Here is a 21130-nt window from a genome sequence, read left to right as displayed (position 1 = left end):
CTCACTACCTTCACTGTAAAGAATGTCTTCCTAATCTCCCTTCTTCCATCTTAAAGCCCTGGTGAGACTGTAATGATGGACAAAACCCTTGTCACCTGGTTGGAGCCAGCTGCCTTTCATGGATGTAATTCTTGCACTGAATAACTTTGAGTCGAGTTTCTCTGCTACGAAGTGACTTCCTAGATTCAGAATCAGTCAGGGTTGGAAGGGACCACAAGGATCATCCAGTTCCAACCCCCATGCCATGGGCAGGGACACTTCACTCTAGATCAGGCTGTCTACAGCCTCATCCAGCCTGGCATTAAGCACCTCCAGGGATGGGCCCTCAACCACCTCTCTGGGCAACCCATTCCAGACTCTCACCATTCGCATAGTGAGGAACTTCCTCCTCACATCCAGTCTGAATCTCCCCACCTACTCATGGGCAGCATCCTTGCTTTCCTGCAAGGAGCTGCTGCAGAGCCTCACCCTAAGAGAGGGTGAAAGTGAATTAATTCAGGGTGCCTAGCACTTGGAGAAACCTAGGACCCCACTCTCAGACCCCACACACCATCTGTACCAGCCATCACCAGTGGGAGGGTTGCAGCTCCTCTGTGCTGGTGAATTGCTATGCCTGACACCACCAACTGCTGAATCACAGAATCACTTAGGCTGGAAAACACCATCAAGATCATCAAGTCCAACATTTAACCCTATTCTACCAAGTCCACCACTAAGCCATATCCCCAAGTACCACATCATTTAAATGACTCCAGGGGTGGTGCTTCTGGCAGCTCCCTGAGCAGCCTCCTGTTCTCTCACTGGTTCATTGAGAGAAGCAAGGAGGAGAGCAGGACAGATTTTGATATTCTGGAGCACACTACTTTGAGTTTTACTCGTTTTTTTGGATGCACTCTTGAGTTTCAGTGGTTAAAGCTGCCAAGCACTGTCAGTATATTAAATTCTGGGAGTGTCTCTCCTGCTGGGGAGAGGATTTGTAAAACAAAGCATGTTTTTCTCCTCTCTGCTGCCAAACAGATCGTTTTCCCAAGTGAAATGGTGAAGCACTTCCCAGCACATTACGTTTCGCTCGAGGAATTTGCCATTGGTTATGGCTTGACTGGAGTCTCTGCTGGGCTATTGCTGCTGCTCTGCTGGGAGATGGGAGGAGTAGGAAGCAGAGTAGGCATCTGACAGCTCTGGGTACCACCTTCACAGGGCAGGAGCTGGACAACAGTTCCAGGAATTGAAAGAAGAAATGAAAGGGAAAAGAGGGCAGCTGTAATAAAACCTGCAGGCACTGCAGATGGCTGGAAGCCAGATGGCAAGGTCCAAGGTGTGGCAAAGCTGCACGACTTGTAAAGTGGCTTCTCTGCTCACGCCAGCCTTGTCTGGGTGGTGATGGGGTGTGAAGGGCAGAGGTGAGGGGTCAGGCCCCCAGATGGGCAAAGGTGCCATGGTAACTTTGATTTGCAAGCAGGAGCAGGGGGCAAATGTGCTCTGGTGCCCGCCAAGCCATGCAGACCTCGTGCCTGCAGTGTCCTCTTGCCATGGGCAGCCTGTGATCCCCATGGTCTGTCCCCCAAACCTATCCCTGCTGTGGCTGCAGGTGTTCCTTAGCCCCACCTGAGGCTCACTCTGGAGTTTTGCAGCCAGGTTTTGGGAGCAAGGCACAGCATGTCCCCACATCCACCCTGCTGGGTTGGGGATGAAATCTCTGCTACTCCAGAGCAGCCTCGTGGTGTAACTTTGTGTGCTCAGTAAAAACTCCTTGAAGTACTTCATGGCCTGGTCTGTGGGTGACACTGTGTGTGTTACACAAGGTGCACCCTCGCTGTGCACACCAAGGGTCAGGAATGCTTTCAGGGTTCTTTCTTTCCCCAGACTGCACTTAAGAGACAGAGCTGCTGTCGTGTGGTAGTTCTCCATCCAGGTGGACATGCTAGCAGGCAAGTTTGTGATGATTGCAGCATCTCAGACAGCTCCTCGGGAGGAAGGGGATGGTTTTCAGAGATGTTTTGTCTCGCATGCAAACTGCCTTCCTGAAGAATGCTGGCTTCTGGCTTTGCACCAGCCTCAAAGCTTATGCTTCAGCCCTTGCTGATGTCAAAACTGCTTCAGTGTCTCTCCTCAGCCGTGTGGTTTGAAGTGCTTGTGGACATCTAGAGCCGACCCTGGGGCGTGCTGTGGCCTGGTTGACATGAGGCAGCTTAGCCACAGCCTGCAGGTGCCTTGTAGCTGGACTGTGTTTGCTCTTGGCTCTGTGCACACCAGCTGTGAGGGCATCGTCCCCATGGAGACCATTCCGTGGTCCCTGGGGTTCTGGAGGACCTTCAGCATCATTTTGGTCATGCCAAGTGCATGTCTAGTCCCTCCTTCTGAGAGCTAGGACGAGCTGATGCATCAGAGGTGACCAAGGCCAGGGTTTCTCAGCTCCTCTCAGCCTGTGAGCAAGAGGCTAGGGGTGGGGAGACTTGCAGCATCCATTTTTTGGTGAGCAGGAGTGCCCAGGGATGGGGAGCAGGGCTGCAGCACACAGTGGAAGTTGGGTAACGCAGCCTGCAAGCTTAGTAGGGTGGCTTTGGGATTAGTGTTCATTTCCTCTGGTCTGAGTTGCTGATGAAACCATTGCTGCTCCCCACAGTTATTTTTAACCCTTAGACTGCTGGAGGCGTTGGCAGCAAGTGGCTGTGCCTGGCAGTGTGGGGTGGTCTGCCCCAAGTGGGGTCTCTGATCTCCTTGCCATGCATCCTAACTCTGCCCTGGTGGAAACTGTTCTCTTGCAGAATCATTCCTTCAGCTGCTTCCTGTCCCAGCTGCTACTACCTTTTTGTTTCTCCCCCTGTGGTGTTTGCAGGTGGATACAGCCGGGTGCCTGCTTGGCAACTGAACAGCCTGGTTTTAATTAGCCCCCTGGAAGGTGGCTGCTGCTCTTAAGGAGGGGGCTGAGCATCCTCTTTGGGGGATGCTAAGATGCAGGAAGAGGAGGGGAAGGTCAGGCTGCACCAGGGGGTAGAGGTGGTAGGTGCTCAGCAGCACGGGCTCAATCCCTGGAACCTCCCCGTGCAGCAGTGATGCTCACTGTGCTACTGGCATAGAGCAGGGTGGATTTTCCCTTCTAGCAGGGATGTCCCTGCTGGGACTGGGGAATCGCATGCATAAGAGAGCAGTGCTGCTAGTGGATGCATTAATGTAGTGCACACAGCACACCCAGGCAGCTTGCTGCAGAGGTGGTGCTGAGGGAGCCTGAGCAGGGGTGAGATTCCATGTTCATATCTCTGTATCTGTCTGTCTGTATCACTTGCACCTGAGGAGTACATACTGAGTAAGCTCCTCCTGTGTCCAAGGATTCTCTGCTCAGCCTCTCTGGAAGTGCTGCTGGCTTTGAGGGGGAGGTGGTGCCTCCTATATGTGTCATAGTTTGGAATGTGGGAGTCGATGCAGCATGGGGCTGCCCCTTCTCAAAAGGTCAGAGACGGAACCACTGGGTCAGACCTTGTTTTCCTTCCTCTTGACCTGCCAGGCTGGGCTAGGCTAGGTTGGGGCAGCAGGCAGCTGGCTGCTTCTGAATGCAGGAAGAGGTCCTGCCTGTGCCCTCTCTGGAGCATCTCCAAGCTGGAAGAGGTCAATGATTGCAGCTGGCAAAGCAGCCCCTGCTCAGCACTTTATCTGTTTATATAATAGCAGGAAAGGCTTTTTCCCCCGCCTCAGGCTGCTGCTGCTTTCACATCTGATGTGTAAAGCTGGCAGTTTGGGGCTCCAGCCCTCAGGCTGCCATCCACCTTTGGTTTTTTTTTTTCCTTTTCCTTTTTATCTTACTTCAAACAGTAAAAGTTCTGCGTCTGAGGGTAGCTTCTCTCTCCTGCCAGCGCGTGGGTGTGAGGGCTGTGCTGGGAGAGACCTCCCTGCAGGTCCCACTGCGGGCATCTCTCTGTGCTGGGGTCTGCAGGGCATCCTGGGGAGGTGTGGGTGTGGAGTCGTGCACTTGAAAATCAATGTATTGCAGCTGCTTGATCAACAAGAGTATTCCATGTGTTGGGAGGGTTGGTGACCACAGACTCCTCTTAGGCAAGGGAGAGATATTAATATTAATAGCAGCATCTTTCTGGTACAAAGAGATCCTGGATGTCTTTAGCATTGAACTTGGAATTTTTTTGAAGCAGTTAACTTCTTTTGCAGGTCCCAGCCAAAAGCCTAATGTGATTTAATGCCTAATTCCCTTCTGTGTGTCTCAGCCTCCTCCTGCTCCAAGTTTTGGAGAAAAGACCAGCGAATGGTAAATTTGATCTTGCCTCTAAATGCAAAAGCAAATTGTCCTTTCCATTCCTCTCCCAGCAGAAAGTTCTAGCTCCAATTACTCCTGGCTCTGACCTTGCTGCTTTGAGAGCAGGAGCTGCTTGGAGCTGTCTGGTTTTCTTTGAGACTCTTTGCCTCTCAGAATTCCTCTCTTCCCAAAGCAGTGACTCTTTCTCCGTGGGAGGGTTTGAATCCTCACCGTCACTGGCTTGCACCAGGGCTGACAGGAGGGAGCTGCCTCCTTCCTTGTGCCTTTGGCTGTCTCAATGGATATCTTATTCCTTAGAGCTGCTTTATATGATCTCTTCCCAGAGGCCTGACTTTCCTGCCACAACAGAGCAGGACTGAGGTTTGATATCAAAGGAGGAATTTCTTTCTGAGATGTTCTGAGGTTTTAGAATCATTAGAATAGAGTCACAGAATTGTTTAGGCTGGAAAAGACTTTTAAGGTCATCAAGTCCAACTGTCAGGCCAACACCACTAAAATATGTTCCAAAGCACCATGTCTACTCATTTTTTGAACACCTCCAGGGATGGTGGCTTCACCACTTCCCAGGGCAGGCTGTTCCAATGCTTGGCCACTGTAAGTAAAGATATTTTTTTCTAGCATCCAACCTCAACCTGCTCTGGCACAGCTTGAAGGCATTTTCTCTCCTTCTGTCACTAGCTACTTGGGAAAAGAGACTAACATCCACCTCACTACAGTCTTCCTTCAGGTAGCTGTAGAGAGCAAGAAGGCTGCCCCTCAATCTCCTCTGTCTATCCTCCATGCATGACTCCTTTCAGCCCTCCCTCAGAATCGTTGTTGGGCCATGAAGGGCTTCCTTGAAGTCTGCTGTGCACAGGCACTGGATTGGGCTGCTGCTTTCAGTACTTCAATATCCTCTTTGCCTCTGATGTTGGTTTCTGGGAAATAGCAGCAGCATTTCCAGGGCTGCTTCACTGCAGACTTGCTCCTGCTACCCACTGGCCCTGCTCTGCTTGCCTGTGCCTTCAAGGTTTTGCAATCCTTGTGGGTGTGCTCGTGAGGGGCAGGAGATTGCATTTTTGTGTTGCATAAGAGATTCTTTCTGAGGTGTTCTCCTTAAACTTAATAATGGAGCAGAAATGAATGTTAATTAATTAAAAGAAAGCTGAACCAAGCAGGCTGCACTCTGAGCAGAGCCCTCAAGTGCAGGGTGTGTGAGCTTCTTTGGAGGATGAGGAAGTGTTGTCTGGGTTTCTCAGCTGCCTGCTTTATGTTTAGCTACAGAAAATGAGAAGATGAGTGCTAGGTGGGAAAGGAAAATGATGTCTGGTTAGAAAAAAGGAGCCACCAGCATGGGCCCACCATAGGGTGCAGACTTTGCTCTCACCCAGGAGGAAGCTGGCACCCAGGGAGGACAGGACCTCTGGTTACACAGGAGGTGAGGCACTGTCCTGTAAAGCTCAGCATGCAAAAGACACCAAGGCGAGCAGTGCTGCCTTTCCTTCCCTCCTCCTCCTCAGCATGATGAGTTCAGAAAACATGATGCTAAAATCCAACTGAAACACCTTTGATAGTTCTCCTATTTCCACCTCTCGAAGGCAGCAACCTTCCCTGCCTAAAGGCAGAGACTCCCTCGTGTTTGTGAGACCAAAAGCTGTGCCTGGGAGCCCCTGGTCCTGCGGCTGGGAAGTGCTGCCAGAGCTGCTCCTCCTCTCTCTCGGGGGGATGCTTAAGCTGAGCCCCCTCGAGGGATGGCTGGGAGCTGGCGAGCAATTAATTATCGACTCGTTCTGCGGAGCTGTTCCGTCGCCTCCGTCCTCCCCGAGGCCAGGCAGATCTTTTTAGCACAACAATTAAATTCCAGCAGGGGAAAGCAAAATTTGCCGAGGAAGGAGAGCAGACCTGCCCTCAGCGTTTTTCAGTCTACGGTGGGAAATGGATATTGTAGCTGGAGATGTGCTGAGGATTTTTACTGGGACACTTCTCTCCCTCTTCTTACCCTGCCTGCAGAGCTGGTCTCACAAAGCACCGTGCTTGTGGTGAGGACCAGTACCATCTCTCTGACTGTGGCACCCTCACCTCCAGTGGGAATTGAAAAGTAGGAGGATGGAGGAGTCCCTTGAGATGGCAAATGTGAGAGTGAGAGCCTCAGGTTGGACCTGAGAGCTTCAAACCTCGAAGAGCACACTGGGGCAGAGCCCCAACTCCCATGCATGAGTGAGGAACTCTACCCACCACAGCACCTACCATACATTTTGCTCACTTTGAGTAAGCCCCAGGCTCTGGTCCAGCCTGGACTCACTGACATTAGGGTAGTGAAGCACAAACATCTGTGGAAGCAGTACTCAAACCTGTGCAAGCATCCTTAGTGAGCCCCACTCGGAAGGTCTCTGTTGGCCCATGGTGGCACGTAAAGAGAGCTAGCAAAGCTTTGGTGCATTCTGGCATCTCTTCCTATATTTCCATGTGTCCCCTCTTTGGAGACAGCTGTCTCTGCTCCATCACTGGAAGAAGAAGAAGAGGGGAAAATCTTCTGATGGCTGCTGTGGGCTTCCTGGGTGAAGGCAGACAGCATTGAAGCAATTTAAGATACGAGTGTGAACAACCTGGATCCATGGTGGTGACCACAGCTGAGGTCAGCAAGGAGGGAATCTTGATTTAAGCAGCCTTGGGGTTTTGTGGGGAGATTTTTTTTTGAAGTCTTTCTGTAAGAAAGAGGATGTTTGGTTGTTTGGTTGTAAAAAGCTGCTTCTGCTTTGGTGTAATTGGATACTTCCTCTTCTGGTGGATCTGGGGGTGTTTATTTAGGCAGCTGTTTGGCTGGGTGGTTAATTTAGTTATGTTTTTATTCTGATGGGAAATGGTGACTTTGGGGTTTACATGACTGATTTTTTTCTTTCTTTAATACATATGTTTGTTTTTTTCTGGGGGAAGGAGTATTTCTGACTCAAGTTAGAGGTGAAACTGAGATTTGAAAGTGCAGAAAAGGACCATTTGAAAGGTATTTGATCAGTTAATGAACCCAAATGTGCTGTTTAGGTAGGGCAGACAAAGCAAACTTCTCAGAACACTTTTTTTTTACATTGAAAAGCAGAGGATTCATTAATGAGAGTATTAATTGTACAGAATGAGTTATACCTCTGGTCACCATCATTGGTGATCTTGGCCACTTGGGTTGCAGCTTTAATTGCAGATTGGAGAACATGAACAGGCTCTGCTCACTTGCTCCCTGTGATAGGACAAGGAGCAATGGGTGTAAGTTGCAGCAAAAGAGGTTCTGCCTCGACTCGAGGGGGAACTTCTTTACTGTAAGGGTCACAGAGCACTGGAACAGGCTCCTCAGAGAGGTTGTGGGGTCTCCTTCTCTGGAGACTTTGAAGGCCTGTCTGGATGTGTTCCTCTGTGGTCTGTGTTAGATAGGATTGTCCTGCTCCTGCAGGGGGGTTGGACTCGATGATCTCTCTGTGTCCCTTCCAACCCCTAACATCCTGTGAGCCAAATTTCTCTATTGTACCCTTGGCTTGTTCATGAGAATCTTGAGCTGGACCAGGTGATTTAACTGAGCTGGAGATGTTTTCTTTGTGAGCCAGACTCCCCCAAAAGCTGTCTTCAGTCTCTTCTGGTTGTGTTTTCATCAGTGGCTTTTCATGGTGCGTCCGCCTTACCTAGGCTCACAGAAGATGCTCAACATTAAAGCATGACCTGGGGTTGGTGTCACCTTAAATTGCTTGTTTGAAATGAATGCTTGAAAGTAAAGGTGCTTAGTGTTTAAAGCTGTTTTAAATAGCAGCATTAATTGAATTTTGATGTATCACAGTATCATTAGGGTTGGAAGAGACCTCACAGATCATCAAGTCCAACCCTTTACCACAGAGCTCAAGGCTAGACCATGTAGTTGGATTGAATTCTTGTGCAGCCCATTCCTTAATTCTTCCTTAGCAAGGTTGGGCATTCAATAGTCTCTTTGCTGAGCCTTTGCCGTGGGGACTCTTGGAAGAGACTGAGTGATCTGGGAGGATTCCATCCTTGTACCTACTGTAACTCGCACCAACTTTGGAGGCTGCTGCCAAGGTAGATCCTCAGAGGAGCATCCAAATTCCCTGGTGCTAGACAGGGAAGTTGCTGTGAAAGGCTGGAACAGGTTTCCCAGGGAGGTGGTGGAGGCCCCATCTACAGACACATTCAAGGTCAGGCTTGATGGGGCTCTGAGCAACCTAGTTGGGGATATCACTGCCTACTGCAGGGGTTTTGGACTAGATGGTCTTTAAAGTTCCCTTCTAACTCTATGATTCTATGATTTAAGTCTTCAAGAATTTTTTTTTCTTCCAAGCTTCCCCTCTGAAGCATCCTTTGAGTGCTCATCTGAGTTGTTTCACTGGCTTGGCTCAAGCAGGGACTGGGGTGGGAAGGTGTCTTTGAACTCTGTGCACAACATCTGCTTTCTGACATCTCCTTTCTGAGTGCTAAAATCCAGTCCATCCAGAGTGCATGCATGGCTTGGGGCTGGGTGGTCTTCCCTCTGTTTTCCTTCCCACCTTATTGCTGTCCAGAGAAGGAGGGTGGAGAATTTGGCATGATGCAGGTGACAGGGTCAGGCTGTCTGCATCAGCACAATGTCTGGCTCCGGTGAACTGCTCCATCCCTGTTCAAGCAGATGTGCAGCAGTTCTCTGATGAGTTTATCTCCCTGAAATGAGCTAAGAAACCTCTGCTTGGGATGCTTTCATCTCTTGCCCATCAGCTGCTCTTCTTCACCAACACAAAGAAAATTAATAAGCTCAGCTCTTCTCCTGCAAGCCATTACAAACATTCTCCCCTAGTGTTGCCATGTTGTGTAAATCAGCAGTGTTCTCTAGGAGTGGTGCTTGCTGATGTGCTCTCCTTTCAGAGGAGGAGCAAAAATATGGAAGGCTGAAATCATCCCAAAGGTGGGAATAAAGTGCCAGTCGTGCAGCTTCAGGGCTTTTCATTGTGCTGCCTCTACTGATGTCTTGCTGCTGAGCATCACGTGCAAAGTCCTGGTGGGACCCAGTGCTGACCAAGCTCCATCACCTAGTCATAGAGTCAGTCAGGGTTGGAAGGGACCACAAGGATCATCTAGTTCCAACCCCCCTGCCATGGGCAGGGGCACATCACACTGGATCAAGCTGTCTGGAACCTCATCCAGCCTGGCCTTAAACACCTCTGGAGATGGGGCTCCGACCACCTCTCTGGGTAACCCCTTCCGGAGTCTCACCACCCTCATGGTGAAGAACTTCTTCCTAACATCCAGTCTGAATCTCCCCATTTCTCACTTTGTTCGTACTTCATCTCTGCCTAACCCATCCACAAGGCATATCACAGAATGAAAGAAGAGTGTGGTAACACGTCCTGATCCTGCTCCTCATGCTGGCAGCTCTCAGAAGCAGGTTTTCCAGCCTGTTTACTTGTCAGTGCTGATTTTGAATCAGCTGGCAGCATTTTCTGGGAGAAGCAAGTTTGGGGTTGTGTGTTTTTTCTTCTTGTTTAATACCTTACAAAAGGAATCTCTCCTTCCAGCATGAATTGCTGGTGTTTCTGGGGGGGGGAAAGAAAGCCCCAAGACCCTTTTGGTGTTACCATGTGTTTAATGCCAGCCTAACCCCCCGTGGATGCTGTGGTTTGCCCACAGCTTTTGTGTGTAAGGCTGGAGGTGTCTGTGTCACCATGGGCCAGTTGCTTCTACACTTGAAAACCAATGAGTGTGTTAGTCATGTCTCAGTGCTGTTTTGAGATTGAAATCAGCTGTTTTCATGGCCAATTGAGGAATTTCAGCCCAGGGTTGTGGATGTCTCAGTGGGACTGTAGCAGGGAAGGGAAAGCTCAGCTTGCTGCTGAATGGGGCTGTGCAATGAGCTCATCCTGGCGTTGCTCTTGCTCAGCTCATTCTCTTGCATCAGGTTTCAGTGGTTATTCAGCCCTGTGGTTGTATGTGGAGAAGGCTATTAAGAAGTTGTCCTGCGTCCTGAAGGCTTCTTCTTTCTCTGCTGTTAACTTCAGGAGAGGAGAGCAGCAGTCAAAAATATTAGTGTTGGCTGTTTTGAAGCAGGGAAATAAATGTTCCTGGCTTGTCACACCAGAGGCTGTGGTGGCAGTTTCAAGCCAAAGACTTTGTTCTAGCACCTGTGGAAATATTCTCTGGCTGCAGCATTTCATGGGATCTAGTTTAGTTTTCCCAGGAATGCCCAACCACCCGCGGAGAAAGATGAGGGATTAGCAGGGTACTCTGTTACCGCCGGCATTTCAGGCCTCTGCTCCTGGCTGGGGATGCTTCTTGGCATCACACTGCAAGGAAATAAGGAATTAGCTCAGGGCATGGAGACAGAGGTTTATCTTGCTGGGTGCTTTGCTGATGATCCTCCAAAGTTTGTGGAAGGGGAGGTGTGGGCTGTCCCTGCAGATGGCATGAGCAGCACTCGTCGGCAAGTTTCCCGGGCACAAATGCTGCTACAGAAGTTGTTTGCTTGTGGTGAGCAAGAAAAACTCAGTGTGAGCCATGAGGTCACCTGTCCCAGAGGCTCTGCTGGAGCTGGTGGAGCGTTGGAGGTCAACAGCCAGGTTTAGGGGATGAAATTCAAAAGGCTGCAGGGAATTACTGGAGGAGGAAGGATCTACAGTAGGATAAACAAAGGAAAAACCAGCAGCAGGTACTGCAAAGTGTAAGAGGGAGATGGATCTGCTGGAGTGTCCAGCAGAGGGCGACAGGAATGATCAGGGGACTGGAGCACTGCCTGATGAGGAGAGGCTGAGGGACCTGGGGCTGTTCAGTCTGCAGAAGAGAAGGCTGAGAGGGGATTTAATGTTTATAAATATCTGAGGGCTGGGGGACAGGAGGGGGGTACAGGCTCTGCTCACTTGCTGCCTGGGATAGGACAAGGAGCAATGGATGGAAGCTGCAGCACAGGAGGTTCCATCTCAACGTAAAGGGGAACTTCTTTACTGTAAGGGTCCCAGAGCACTGGCACAGGCTGCCCAGAGAGGTTGTGGAGTCTCCTTCTCTGGAGACTTTCAAGGCCTGTCTGGATGTGCTCCTCTGTGACCTGAGCTAAATTGTGTGGCCCTGCTCTGGCGGAGGGGTTGGACTCGATGATCACTTTAGGTCTCTTCCAACCCCTAACATACTGTGATAACAGCCTAAAGTTGTTAGGATCTGCACCATGTTCAGCTTGTGAGAACCAACTGTGCAAGTCCAGGTTTCCATCCTCAGTGCCAGGGCATGGAGCTCAGCTGTGCTTTCATGGGTGTGAAACCATGGAACAGGAGCTGACACAGGAATTGCAATCTCTAAACCTCTTCCAGAGCTGTCTTCTGCCTTGTTACTGGGCTCTTACTGGTGGCCCTCATTTTGGGCTCCAGCAATTGAGGCTGAGTAGAAGACACTGGTGGAAGGAAACTGCTAATCAGTTTGGGAAGGCAAGAAGCAAAAGCCTGCAGTGCAATCTGCAGTGGTGAGCCGAAGTGCAGGAGCTGTGGAGTGACTCAGCAGTGGAAGCAGCAGGTTTCTGCTGAAGCCATCTCCTGTGAGGTGGCCTTCAGGCATGGCTGTTAGCATGCACGGGTGTCAGCCCATGGCTTTGCACCAGCACAGGTCCACCGTGTGCTGAGTTCCCCTCGCAGGAGCTTGCTGGGCAAAGCTTTGTTCTCCGTCTTGGCTGACCCGAGGTCATTTGGTGCACGCTGTGGGCATCTTTGCTGGGAGATGCAACATCAACAAGAGCAGCTTCGTGGCCCTGCCTGTCCAACAAAGCAGAAACAGGGTGAGGGGGGGACTTCGACACCTCTTACTGCTGAACAAGATATGGTGCTGCCTGCCCCAACAGCTCCTGGGTGGGATGGGGTGGGTGCTGTGTTTGCTTCTCCCTCCTATTTCCCCCCCTCAAAACAAACCTGCCTGACTTTGTGGTGCTGCTGTGGGTTTGGGAGCTCAGAGAAGACTTCTTCCCCCTTAGAGAAGCTTACAGTGGGGTTAAGAGGAATGGAGCTCAGCAGAAAGGTTGTTTTCTGTGTCCATTCAGCACCCATTATGAAACTTGGGCTGAATTCCTCCCCTCGGCCAAGAGCAGGGGCTCTCTGGCCACGTGTGGGTTAATCTGTCACATCCCAGGCAGCCCCTGGGGCTCAGAGGCCAGCGGCCACTGCCCTCAAGGCTTTCTGCTGAGATGTGTGGTGAAAGGAAGAGGAGGATCTTAACAAGGCTTACTGGAAATGTTTGCAGGCAGTTGGCTCTTGAAAGGCAGAGAGCTCCTCAGACCAGCTCAGCCAGCAAATTGCCTGTGTCTTCTGGGATCTCATTGCCTGATTTGGGGCAAAATGCTCTTCCACTGATTCATGGAGCTGCATTTCCCTCTGGAGAGCAGAGAGGAGGTGGGGAGGTGTGTCCTGGCCATCCCTTCTGGAGTTTTACCCTGTGCTGCTGTGAAGGGGCTGGGGTGGAGAGCACAGTGGAGGAATGGAGTTTTGCCTAGCAGAACCCTGTATTAAGTGCTCTGCTAATCAAAACCCTTTGGCTTCAGTGGGATTTAAACATGTGCTTATAGTTAATCAGGTATTTAAGTGGTTTTCTGCCTTGGCAAGCATGAGAGAAGATATCCCGAAGGAGGAGGAGAGCAGAGCTGTGGCCTCCCGACTAAAGATGTTTGCAAATCACAGAATGGTAGGGGTTGGCAGAGAGCCCTGGAGATCCCCTCCTCCAACCCCCCTGCTGAACCAGGCTTGCCTAAATCAGCTTGCACGGGGATGTGTCCAGATGGGTTTTGAAAGCCTCCAGAGAAGGAGACTCCACCGCCTCTCTGGACAGCCTGTTCCAGCGCTCCAGCACCCTCAGAGAAGTTCATCCTTTTGTTTGGGTGGGACTCGGTGTGTTCTAGTTCGTGCCTGTTGCCCCTTGTGCCATCCCTGGGCACCACTGCAGTGGGGTGGTTGCTGGCTCGGCGCTGTTGGGTATCTTTGTGTGTTGCATGTGGTGAGTGTTTGATGAAACTACTTCTGAGCTGCTGCTGCTGCTGGTGCCAGGAGAGAAACAGGCTGCAGACTCCAGAACTCACCAAATGAGCTCGCTGAGGAGTTTGCCCCCTCCCTGTGCTGCTCAGGCAACCCCTGCCCCTTTGGGGAACACATCAGATGGCAACCAGCAATGCATGAGCATCTCCATTCAGCCTTTGGCATCATCCTCACAAGGACACTATGGCACAATAGAGCTCTTTTTTTTTTTTATTCCCCCCATCTCCCTTTTTTTTGGGTGAGATTAGGAGGGTGCCAGCTCTCTTGTGTTCAACAGCATCCTCCCTGACTACTTCTCCCTGCTGCAACCACGTTGTGCACACGTTTTATCTGGGTTTCTTGCCAGGCATTTCTGCTGCCTTGAGAGAACAAACCCCAGCGAGCTCATTAGGTGGCCCGGGGTTGGTCTTGAATCTGTGTCCATATGAATCCAAAGCATTAGAGTTGCTGTGATTATTATGCAAAGCATAGATTATTCTAGCCTACAAGTGTGTTTGTATTGATTTAGCATTGCTTTGAATCCCATTACATGGATCTGCTTTATTGATGGACTTTGTCCATGCTGGAGATTAACTGCCATGCTGGATTTGCAAATGAAAGGATTGAAATTCATGTTCTCCATGCTAATGACTTGTGGGGTGCTGGCTGTCTTGGCAAGCTGTTAGAAGCTGTGGACACCTTTATTTTAATTCTGTTTCCATTCCTCTGTCTTAAGTAAGAAAATGAGGCTGGGGCTGTGGGACTTGTTTGGTTTGCTCCTTTGCTGGAAGCCTCTTTTAACTCTTGAGGAGGTACAAAGGGGAGAAAGAGGCTTTATGCTCTGTGCCGAAGAGGCTGTTGTTAACTTTAATTCTTCATGCAAGAAAAGGGTAGACAGGTTTTGTTCCCATGCCATGTTCAACTCTACATTCCCATTTCACACTTTGAGCTAAACATCTGCCTGGGTCTTGTTCCCTCCTAAGGTTTTGTGGTGCAAGATGTCTAATGGGTGTCATCTTCCAGCGAGGTTCTGGTAGTAGGTGCAGCAAAGTAGCTTTAAAGAGCTCTAGCTGCTGGTAGGAAACCAAAGACATACCTGAATTTCAAACAGCCATGTGCCTGCAAACCAAGACTGAGATGAGAATCACAGGATGGTAAAGGTTGGAAGGAATCTTTGGAGATCATTCAGTTTTGGGCTCCCCAGTTTGAGGGAGAGAGATCTGCTGCAGAAGGTCCAGCAGAGGGCTGTGAGGATGATTAGGGTACTGGGGCACTGCCTGATGAGGAGAGGCTGAGGGGCCTGGGGCTGTTTAGTCTGGAGAAGAGAAGACTGAGAGGGGATCTAATAAATGGTTATAAATATCTGAGGGCTGGGGGTCAGGAGAGAGAGGACAGGCTCTGCTCACTTGCTGCCTGGGATAGGACAAGGAGCAATGGATGGAAGCTGTAGCACAGGAGGTTCCATCTCAACACAAGGGGGAACTTCTTTACTGTAAGGGTCACAGCACTGGCACAGGCTGCCCAGAGAGGTTGTGGAGTCTTCTTCTGTGGAGACTTTCAAGGCCTGCCTGGATGTGTTCCTGAGCTAGATTGTGTGGTCCAGCTGTGGCAGGGGAGTTGGATTAGATGATTTCTTTGGGTCACTTCCAACCCCTGACATCCTGTGATCCAGCCTCCCTATTAAACCAGGTTCTCCTAGATCAGGTTGCACAGGAACACATCCAGGCAAGTTTTCAAAGTCTCCAGAGAAGGAGACTCCACAAACTCTAGAAGACCAGTTGCAGATCAGGGAATTGGGATTACTCCTTCAGTTCTTTCACCTGGTTGATTCTTAGCTCTGGTCAGGGTGGAGACACCAGTGCAGCTCATTTGGTGCTCATTCAGGTTGGGGGAGAAGAAGAGAGAAAGAAGACAAAGCTCTGCTTTTGGGTGGAATGAGATAGGGAGAAGAGGCGGCTCAGGTCAGACCTTGTTGCTGTCTACAACTACCTGAAAGCAGGTTGTAGCCAACTGGGGTTGGTTTCTTCTGCCAGGCACTTGGTGACAGAAGAAGAGGACACAGCCTCAAGCTGTGCCAGGGCAGCTTTGGGATGGATGTTAGGAAGAAGTACTTAACAGAAAGAGAGATTGGAATGGGCTGTCTGGGGAGATGGTGGAGTCCCCATCCCTGGAGGTGTTTAAGGCTGAGGCACTTGGTGCCATGGCTTAGTTGATTAGAAGGTGTTAGGTGATGGGCTGGACTTGATGATCTCAAATGTCTTTTCCAACCTGGTTAATGATGTGATTGCTCCTGCAATGCTACGAATGGCACACACAGACAAAAGGCTCAATGTGATTTTGTTGGAGTCAGCTTCAGTTTGTTCATTTCAGTGATCTTCTCTGTGACATCCACACCATTGCATGGCAGCCAGTTTAAAGAGCTCATTGAATATTGCTCTCTTTCAAAGGTGTCTTAAATTACTTCCCTTGAATAACCTCCCCTGGAAAAGGGCCATATTGAGGAGTCATCAACATTTATTTTTACTGATGCCTGCATCAGTAAGATCTTAGGCTTGATTCTAGCACCCACCTGCTCTGGAGGATCCCAAAGCGATTGTCAAACCATCTGCACTGTCCTCCACCACCAAAACTCAGTCCCTTGGAAGTAGATCTTAGCATTCACTGAGCAGCAACAATACATCCCTCCCCAGCTAATGCAATAATAATCAACCCAGGGCTTGGAAGTGAAAACAGGTTTTAGGTGGCAGTTATTGGATTGCAAGCTTCCCGTGGTGTGTGCAGTGAGGGATTGATTTCTTTGGGGTGATAGAGGGAGCCTTCAGGGGGTCCAGGTGATGCAGTAACGTTATTACCAACACTTCAAGTTGGGAGTGGTGTGCCTGGGGATGTCGATGCTTGGGGCTGATGTGGGAGTGCTGTGTGTGTGCTTGCTGCCTGGCAGAGCTGTGCATCACAACACCCCCACCGTGCCCCAGTGTCAGGCAGTGTGGGTAATCCCCATCCCAGCGTGTTGGGCAGCACTGCTGACACAGACCTGATTGATGCCCTGGAAGGATCAAGTTGCTTTTTCCACCGTTGGATTGCAACAGCTCTGCCTGGCTGAGGAGAGGACATCTTCATGCAGCAGCATTTTGCATGAGGAGAAAAGCAAATGTGACTTTTCAACACTGGTCAGGCCACACCTTGAGTACTGTGTCCAGTTCTGGGCTCCTCAATTCCAGAGAGATGTTGAGGTGCTGGAACATGTCCAGAGAAGGGCAACAAGGCTGGTGAGGGGCCTGGAACACAGCCCTGTGAGGAGAGGCTGAGGGAGCTGGGGGTGTGCAGCCTGGAGGAGGCTCAGGGGGGACCTCATTGCTGTCTACAACTACCTGAAGGGAGGCTGTAGCCAGGTGGGGTTGGTCTCTTCTCCCAGGCAACCAGCAACAGAACAAGGGGACACAGTCTCAAGTTGTGCCAGGGCAGGTCTAGGCTGGATGTTAGGAGGAAGTTGTTGGCAGAGAGAGTGATTGGCATTGGAATGGGCTGCCCAGGGAGGTGGAGTTGCTGTCCCTGGAGGTGTTGAAGCGAAGCCTGGATGAGGCACTTAGTGCCATGGGCTAGTTGATTGGCTAGGGCTGGGTGCTAGGTTGGACTGGATGATCTTGGAGGTCTCTTCCAACCTGGTTGATTGTATGACTTGTAGTTCTTCCTGTACTTGGCTGGTTTGCCCTCCTGGCAGCTGTGAGCCGCCTGGCCCAGCTGCAGCTCATCTGTCCTTCTGTCCATTCACTTGCAGCCATGCAGGGTCTCCCACAGCCAAGTCCTGGTCCTCTTCTTACACAAATCTCTTCCTTTCCCTGACACTGATTCCCCAAAACTTAATGGGCCTTTGAGACTTTTGCCCTTTTGCCATCATTTAACGAGAGTGGCTGGCACAGAGAGCTGTCTGGAGAAGGCTGCTGTACACCAGCCAGCACTGGTGCCTGTGTGGTTTGTTACTGGGATGGGGACCTCAGAGTCGAGATTCTTCGACTGTCTCCTTAGCAGAGAGATTTGCAGGGGGTTGGCTGCTCGCTGGTAAGGAAATGCAGTACATGCAGGTGGGGGCAGGAGCAGACTGCACCAAGTGCTTGGCGACTCGGTGGTGCTCCAGGAGCTCTCTTCAGCTGTAGTGTGTGTAGCATCTGCAATTTCAGACAGGGAGAGGTGTGGGGTTGTGGTTGCTGCTCCTGCAGCAGGACCCAGTCACTTGCTGTGCATCCAGACCCTAGGGCGGTCTCTAGCAGGCGGTGGAAATGAGGAAGATGAGTGATTCCTCCTCATCTGACAGAGTCATCTTCTGTTTGGAAACCTCTTCCCTTTCCCTGCAATCATCTTAATGATGCCTTTTTCCCCCTGTTAATTGCTACAGATAGTTATTGTAAAGCTCTGTGTAAGTGCATGTGAACAGAGCATGAGACAGAGTCTGCCTACATAAACAAAAGGTTTCAGTGCACATAAGGCATCTACTGTCACATTTCAAGGACAAGAGTCGTTTGAAGTCCCAGCTACCTTCAACAAAACAGTGGGGGCCTAAAGCAAAAAAATGCACAGATAGAACTAGCATTGATTGATGATCAGCTGCAGAACAGATGGGGCTGCTCTTTGGCTGGACAAGCTGTTATGAAAGCCGTGCAGAGCTCTGCGCTTGCTGTGCTGGAAAACAAAGGTGAGAACAGCACAAGTGGGATTTTCCTGCTCCAGTTGCCTAAACATTGTCTAGGATAAGCTAATTAGAGGGGCTTTTCTTGGCAGATAACTGCTAAAGACAGCCACATCCAGAGACTGACTCAGCCCAGCTGTCTTAGAGTAGGATGAATCATGGTCTTCATAAGAACTGACAGGAGACTGAGCTTGGGTGACAAGTCTGCATCCTCACCTGATGGGAGATGAGATGCTTCCTGGCCTGAAAGTTTGTTTTCTGACAGAGTTTCTGGAGGCTTTTGCAAGGAAGAAGATAAGGAGTTTCCACATATGAGGTGCAGTTAGGAGCTGGCAGCCAGCAGCACAGCGTGGTCAAGGCTGGGGGCTGGTGTGTAGCCTTCACCTTGGGGATCAGCCACTGACCCATGCTGGAGTCAGACTCCCTGCTGCCTTTAATAGTGAAAAGTACAGAGCAAAAAGAGTGATAAAGTAAACTTCTGCTTCTGACCTGTGCTTTGGGCACACTGGTTGGCATCTGGGGTGCTCCAGCAAGCTCTTTTAGCAGACACAGGAGGACAGAACTGGCAGATGCTTGATTGAATTTGTCATCTTTCCCTTTAATGCTCCACTACAGAGCTGTTAGCAGGAGTTGCAGCAGCAAGAGCAGAGCTAACAGGGTGGGTGTTTTGCAGGGGTGAGGCATCCTGTCTTTTGGATTTTAGCCATGAAATGTGGTGGGCTCTGGGTGGAGCTGGCTAACAGGAGGTGAGGGGGCTGTCAGAGTGGCCTTTCAGTGCTTGCAGTCAGCTCTTGGCAAACTGGAGAGACCTCTGTGTTTGCTTACAGCCTCCTCCACAGCTTGCCCTTAGTCCTGCAGCTTGTTCTGTCCCTGTCTTTCCTTTGCAGGAGGAAGGTCGTGGGGGATTGTTCTCCTAGGGAGGGTTTTGGTGCAGAGCAAAAGAAGCTCTTGCTCCTTAGGGCTGAGACTGCTGTGAGGGTGCTGAGTCATCCATCCAGTCTAGGGAGCAGGAGGAAGAAACCACAAGTCCCACCAGAAGCCATCTGGTGCAGGCTCTGTGTGGCCAGCAGGATCCTGGCTTGGGGATGGAGCCCCAGGTGGAGTGATGGCCCCAAACTGATGCACTGGGTTGGATGGGAACCTGGGATGCAGGCAGGTCCTACTGATCTAGAGGGGCTGTGTGGATAATATTTTGTGATCTTAAGAGAAACATTTGTGTTATAGGCAGGGATGGATCTGTTTGAATTGTTCTAAGCGAGTCCTGGGTTCACCTTCCCCAGGTTTCCAAGGTTTTCCTCTGCTGGGGTGCCACAGGCTCTGCTAATCCAGGTGGCATGGGCAGCTGAGCCTCTCTGTTCTCACTGAATGTCCACAGGCACTTTCCTGCTGGCTGTGGTCTGGTCAGACTCCAGTTGGGCTGATTGCATCTGCCTCACAGTTTAAAATGAACACGAGGTGCTCTTCTGCAGAGCTCTTCTGTGTGGTTGGTTGTGATCTGGATGGCAGCATCATATCTCTGCCCATTAATCCATCTCTCCCAGTTTCTGTAATTGCAGCCTCCTGGAAAGGGTTCAAACTGCCACCATGTGTTAGCTGAGTCAATCTGCCAGGGAAATGTTTACTTCTGCCCTGAGACATTGACTCTCTGACTGTACCCTCACTCAATGAGCAGTTGTTGGCTCCAAGCCCATATTAGCTCTGCTAACCCCATGTGTTTAAACTCTGCTTTTGCATCATTCTTGTCTTGGATTAGACACAGGAATTTGCAGTAGCAATTGCTGGTTCGTTTGGAAGTTCCCAGGGTTGCCTTCTCCAGTGGCCCATCCAGATGTACTGGTCCCACCACTGGCTGGCTGTTCACAGCCCAGCCCCAGGTGGCTGCTGAACGCTGTCTGCCCTCTTTAGAGGTGCAAATTTGGGCATTTTTACGCTGCTGAGGCTTTTGTTCTCAAAATCTATTTCAACAGCACTACTTTCCAGGTGCTTTGCTCCTCTGTACACGCTTGAAATTGGTCTGACAGTTGTGTACAGAGGGGGTTTGGGTTATGGGTGGACTGGAGTGTGTCCAGAGAAGGGCCACGAGGATGCTCAGAGGGCTGGAACACCTCTCCTGTGAGCACAGACTGGAAGAGTTGGGGCTGTTCAGCCTGCAGAAGAGGAGGCTCCCAGGTGACCTTCTTGTGGCCTTTCAGTATCCGAAGAGAGCCTACAAAAAAGCTGGGGAGGGACTTTTTAGGCTCTCAGGTAGTGACAGGACTGGGGGGAATGGAGCAAAGCTGTAGGTGGAGAAATTCAGACTGGAGGTGAGGAGGAAGTTGTTTAGCATGTAAGTGTTGAGAGCCTGGCATGGGTTGTCCAGGGAGGTGGTTGAGGCCCCATCCCTGGAGGTGTTTAAGGCCAGGCTGGGTGAGGCTGTGGCCAGCCTGATCTAGGGCAGGGTGCCCCTGGCCATGGCAGGGGGGGCTGGAACTAGATGATCCTTGTGGTCCCTTCCAACCCTGACTGATTCTATGATTGACCTTCAGGTCTTTTCCAACCAGGAAGTTCTGTGACTCCTGTATTAAAAAGCAATTTGGGGAGGAGGAAGAGGAGGAGGGACAGTGTGACTATTTCAGCTTTGTTTTCTTAGGATGGCCTGTTAAGAACAAAGCTGTTTTCAGCATGTCTATCACAAAGGATAAAGACCTGTTTGATGAGGGTTGTGTGTGGATGACCCAGAGCTGCTGGGCTGCAATAGATGCCCCAGGCAGATGATCTTCCCAGCAACTCACTCCCATGCTGCTTGGGCTTCTCTTGTCGGAAAGCAAAGCAGCACCGAAGCCCTCAGCTGTGCAGCAAAGGCTGGAGGGCTCATCATGTGCAAAACAGGTGGAGGCTGATTCTGGAGGCTGTGGCCAGCCATGGCTGATTGCAGCTGGCAGATCCATGAACACCAGGTTTTACAGGGGCTGGCTAAGCACATCAGAGGATTTGAGATGGAGTCAAGCAGCCTAAGGATCAAAGGCAAGAGATACTTTGTTTGCTTGGTTCTGAGAGGGGGGCACTTCACAAAGCACGGAGATTGAGCAGCTAAATGCATCCTCCATCAACCCCTAGCCTTTGAGCAGCCTGCACTGTGCTGGCTGTTGAGTCACATCTCACATGCCTGACTCTCTGAGCTGACCTTACCACATTGCTAATGCTCACCTCATGAAATCATTTTCTACC

General features: G+C 50.5%; 1 protein-coding gene across 3 annotated transcripts in view; it reads left to right on the top strand.

The window, feature by feature from the left end:
* LRRC75A (leucine rich repeat containing 75A) overlaps window positions 1-21130 on the top strand; it is a 106803-nt gene that overhangs the window by 25375 nt on the left and 60298 nt on the right. The window contains exon 1 of one of the 3 annotated variants that reach the window (XM_064165982.1): window positions 4167-4255. The exons of the other annotated variants lie outside the window; for them this stretch is intronic. Coding sequence (XP_064022052.1) covers window positions 4187-4255 — 69 coding nt within the window. The 5' untranslated portion in view covers window positions 4167-4186. Of the gene's footprint in view, window positions 1-4166; window positions 4256-21130 lie in introns of those variants that run through there. 3 annotated transcript variants of the gene reach the window in all.

Source organism: Pogoniulus pusillus, chromosome 27 (genome assembly GCF_015220805.1).
Source record: "Pogoniulus pusillus isolate bPogPus1 chromosome 27, bPogPus1.pri, whole genome shotgun sequence".
Taxonomy (NCBI): Eukaryota; Metazoa; Chordata; class Aves; order Piciformes; family Lybiidae; genus Pogoniulus; species Pogoniulus pusillus.
Note: the sequence above shows the minus strand (reverse complement) of the source record. Positions and strands in the feature narration are given on the sequence as shown.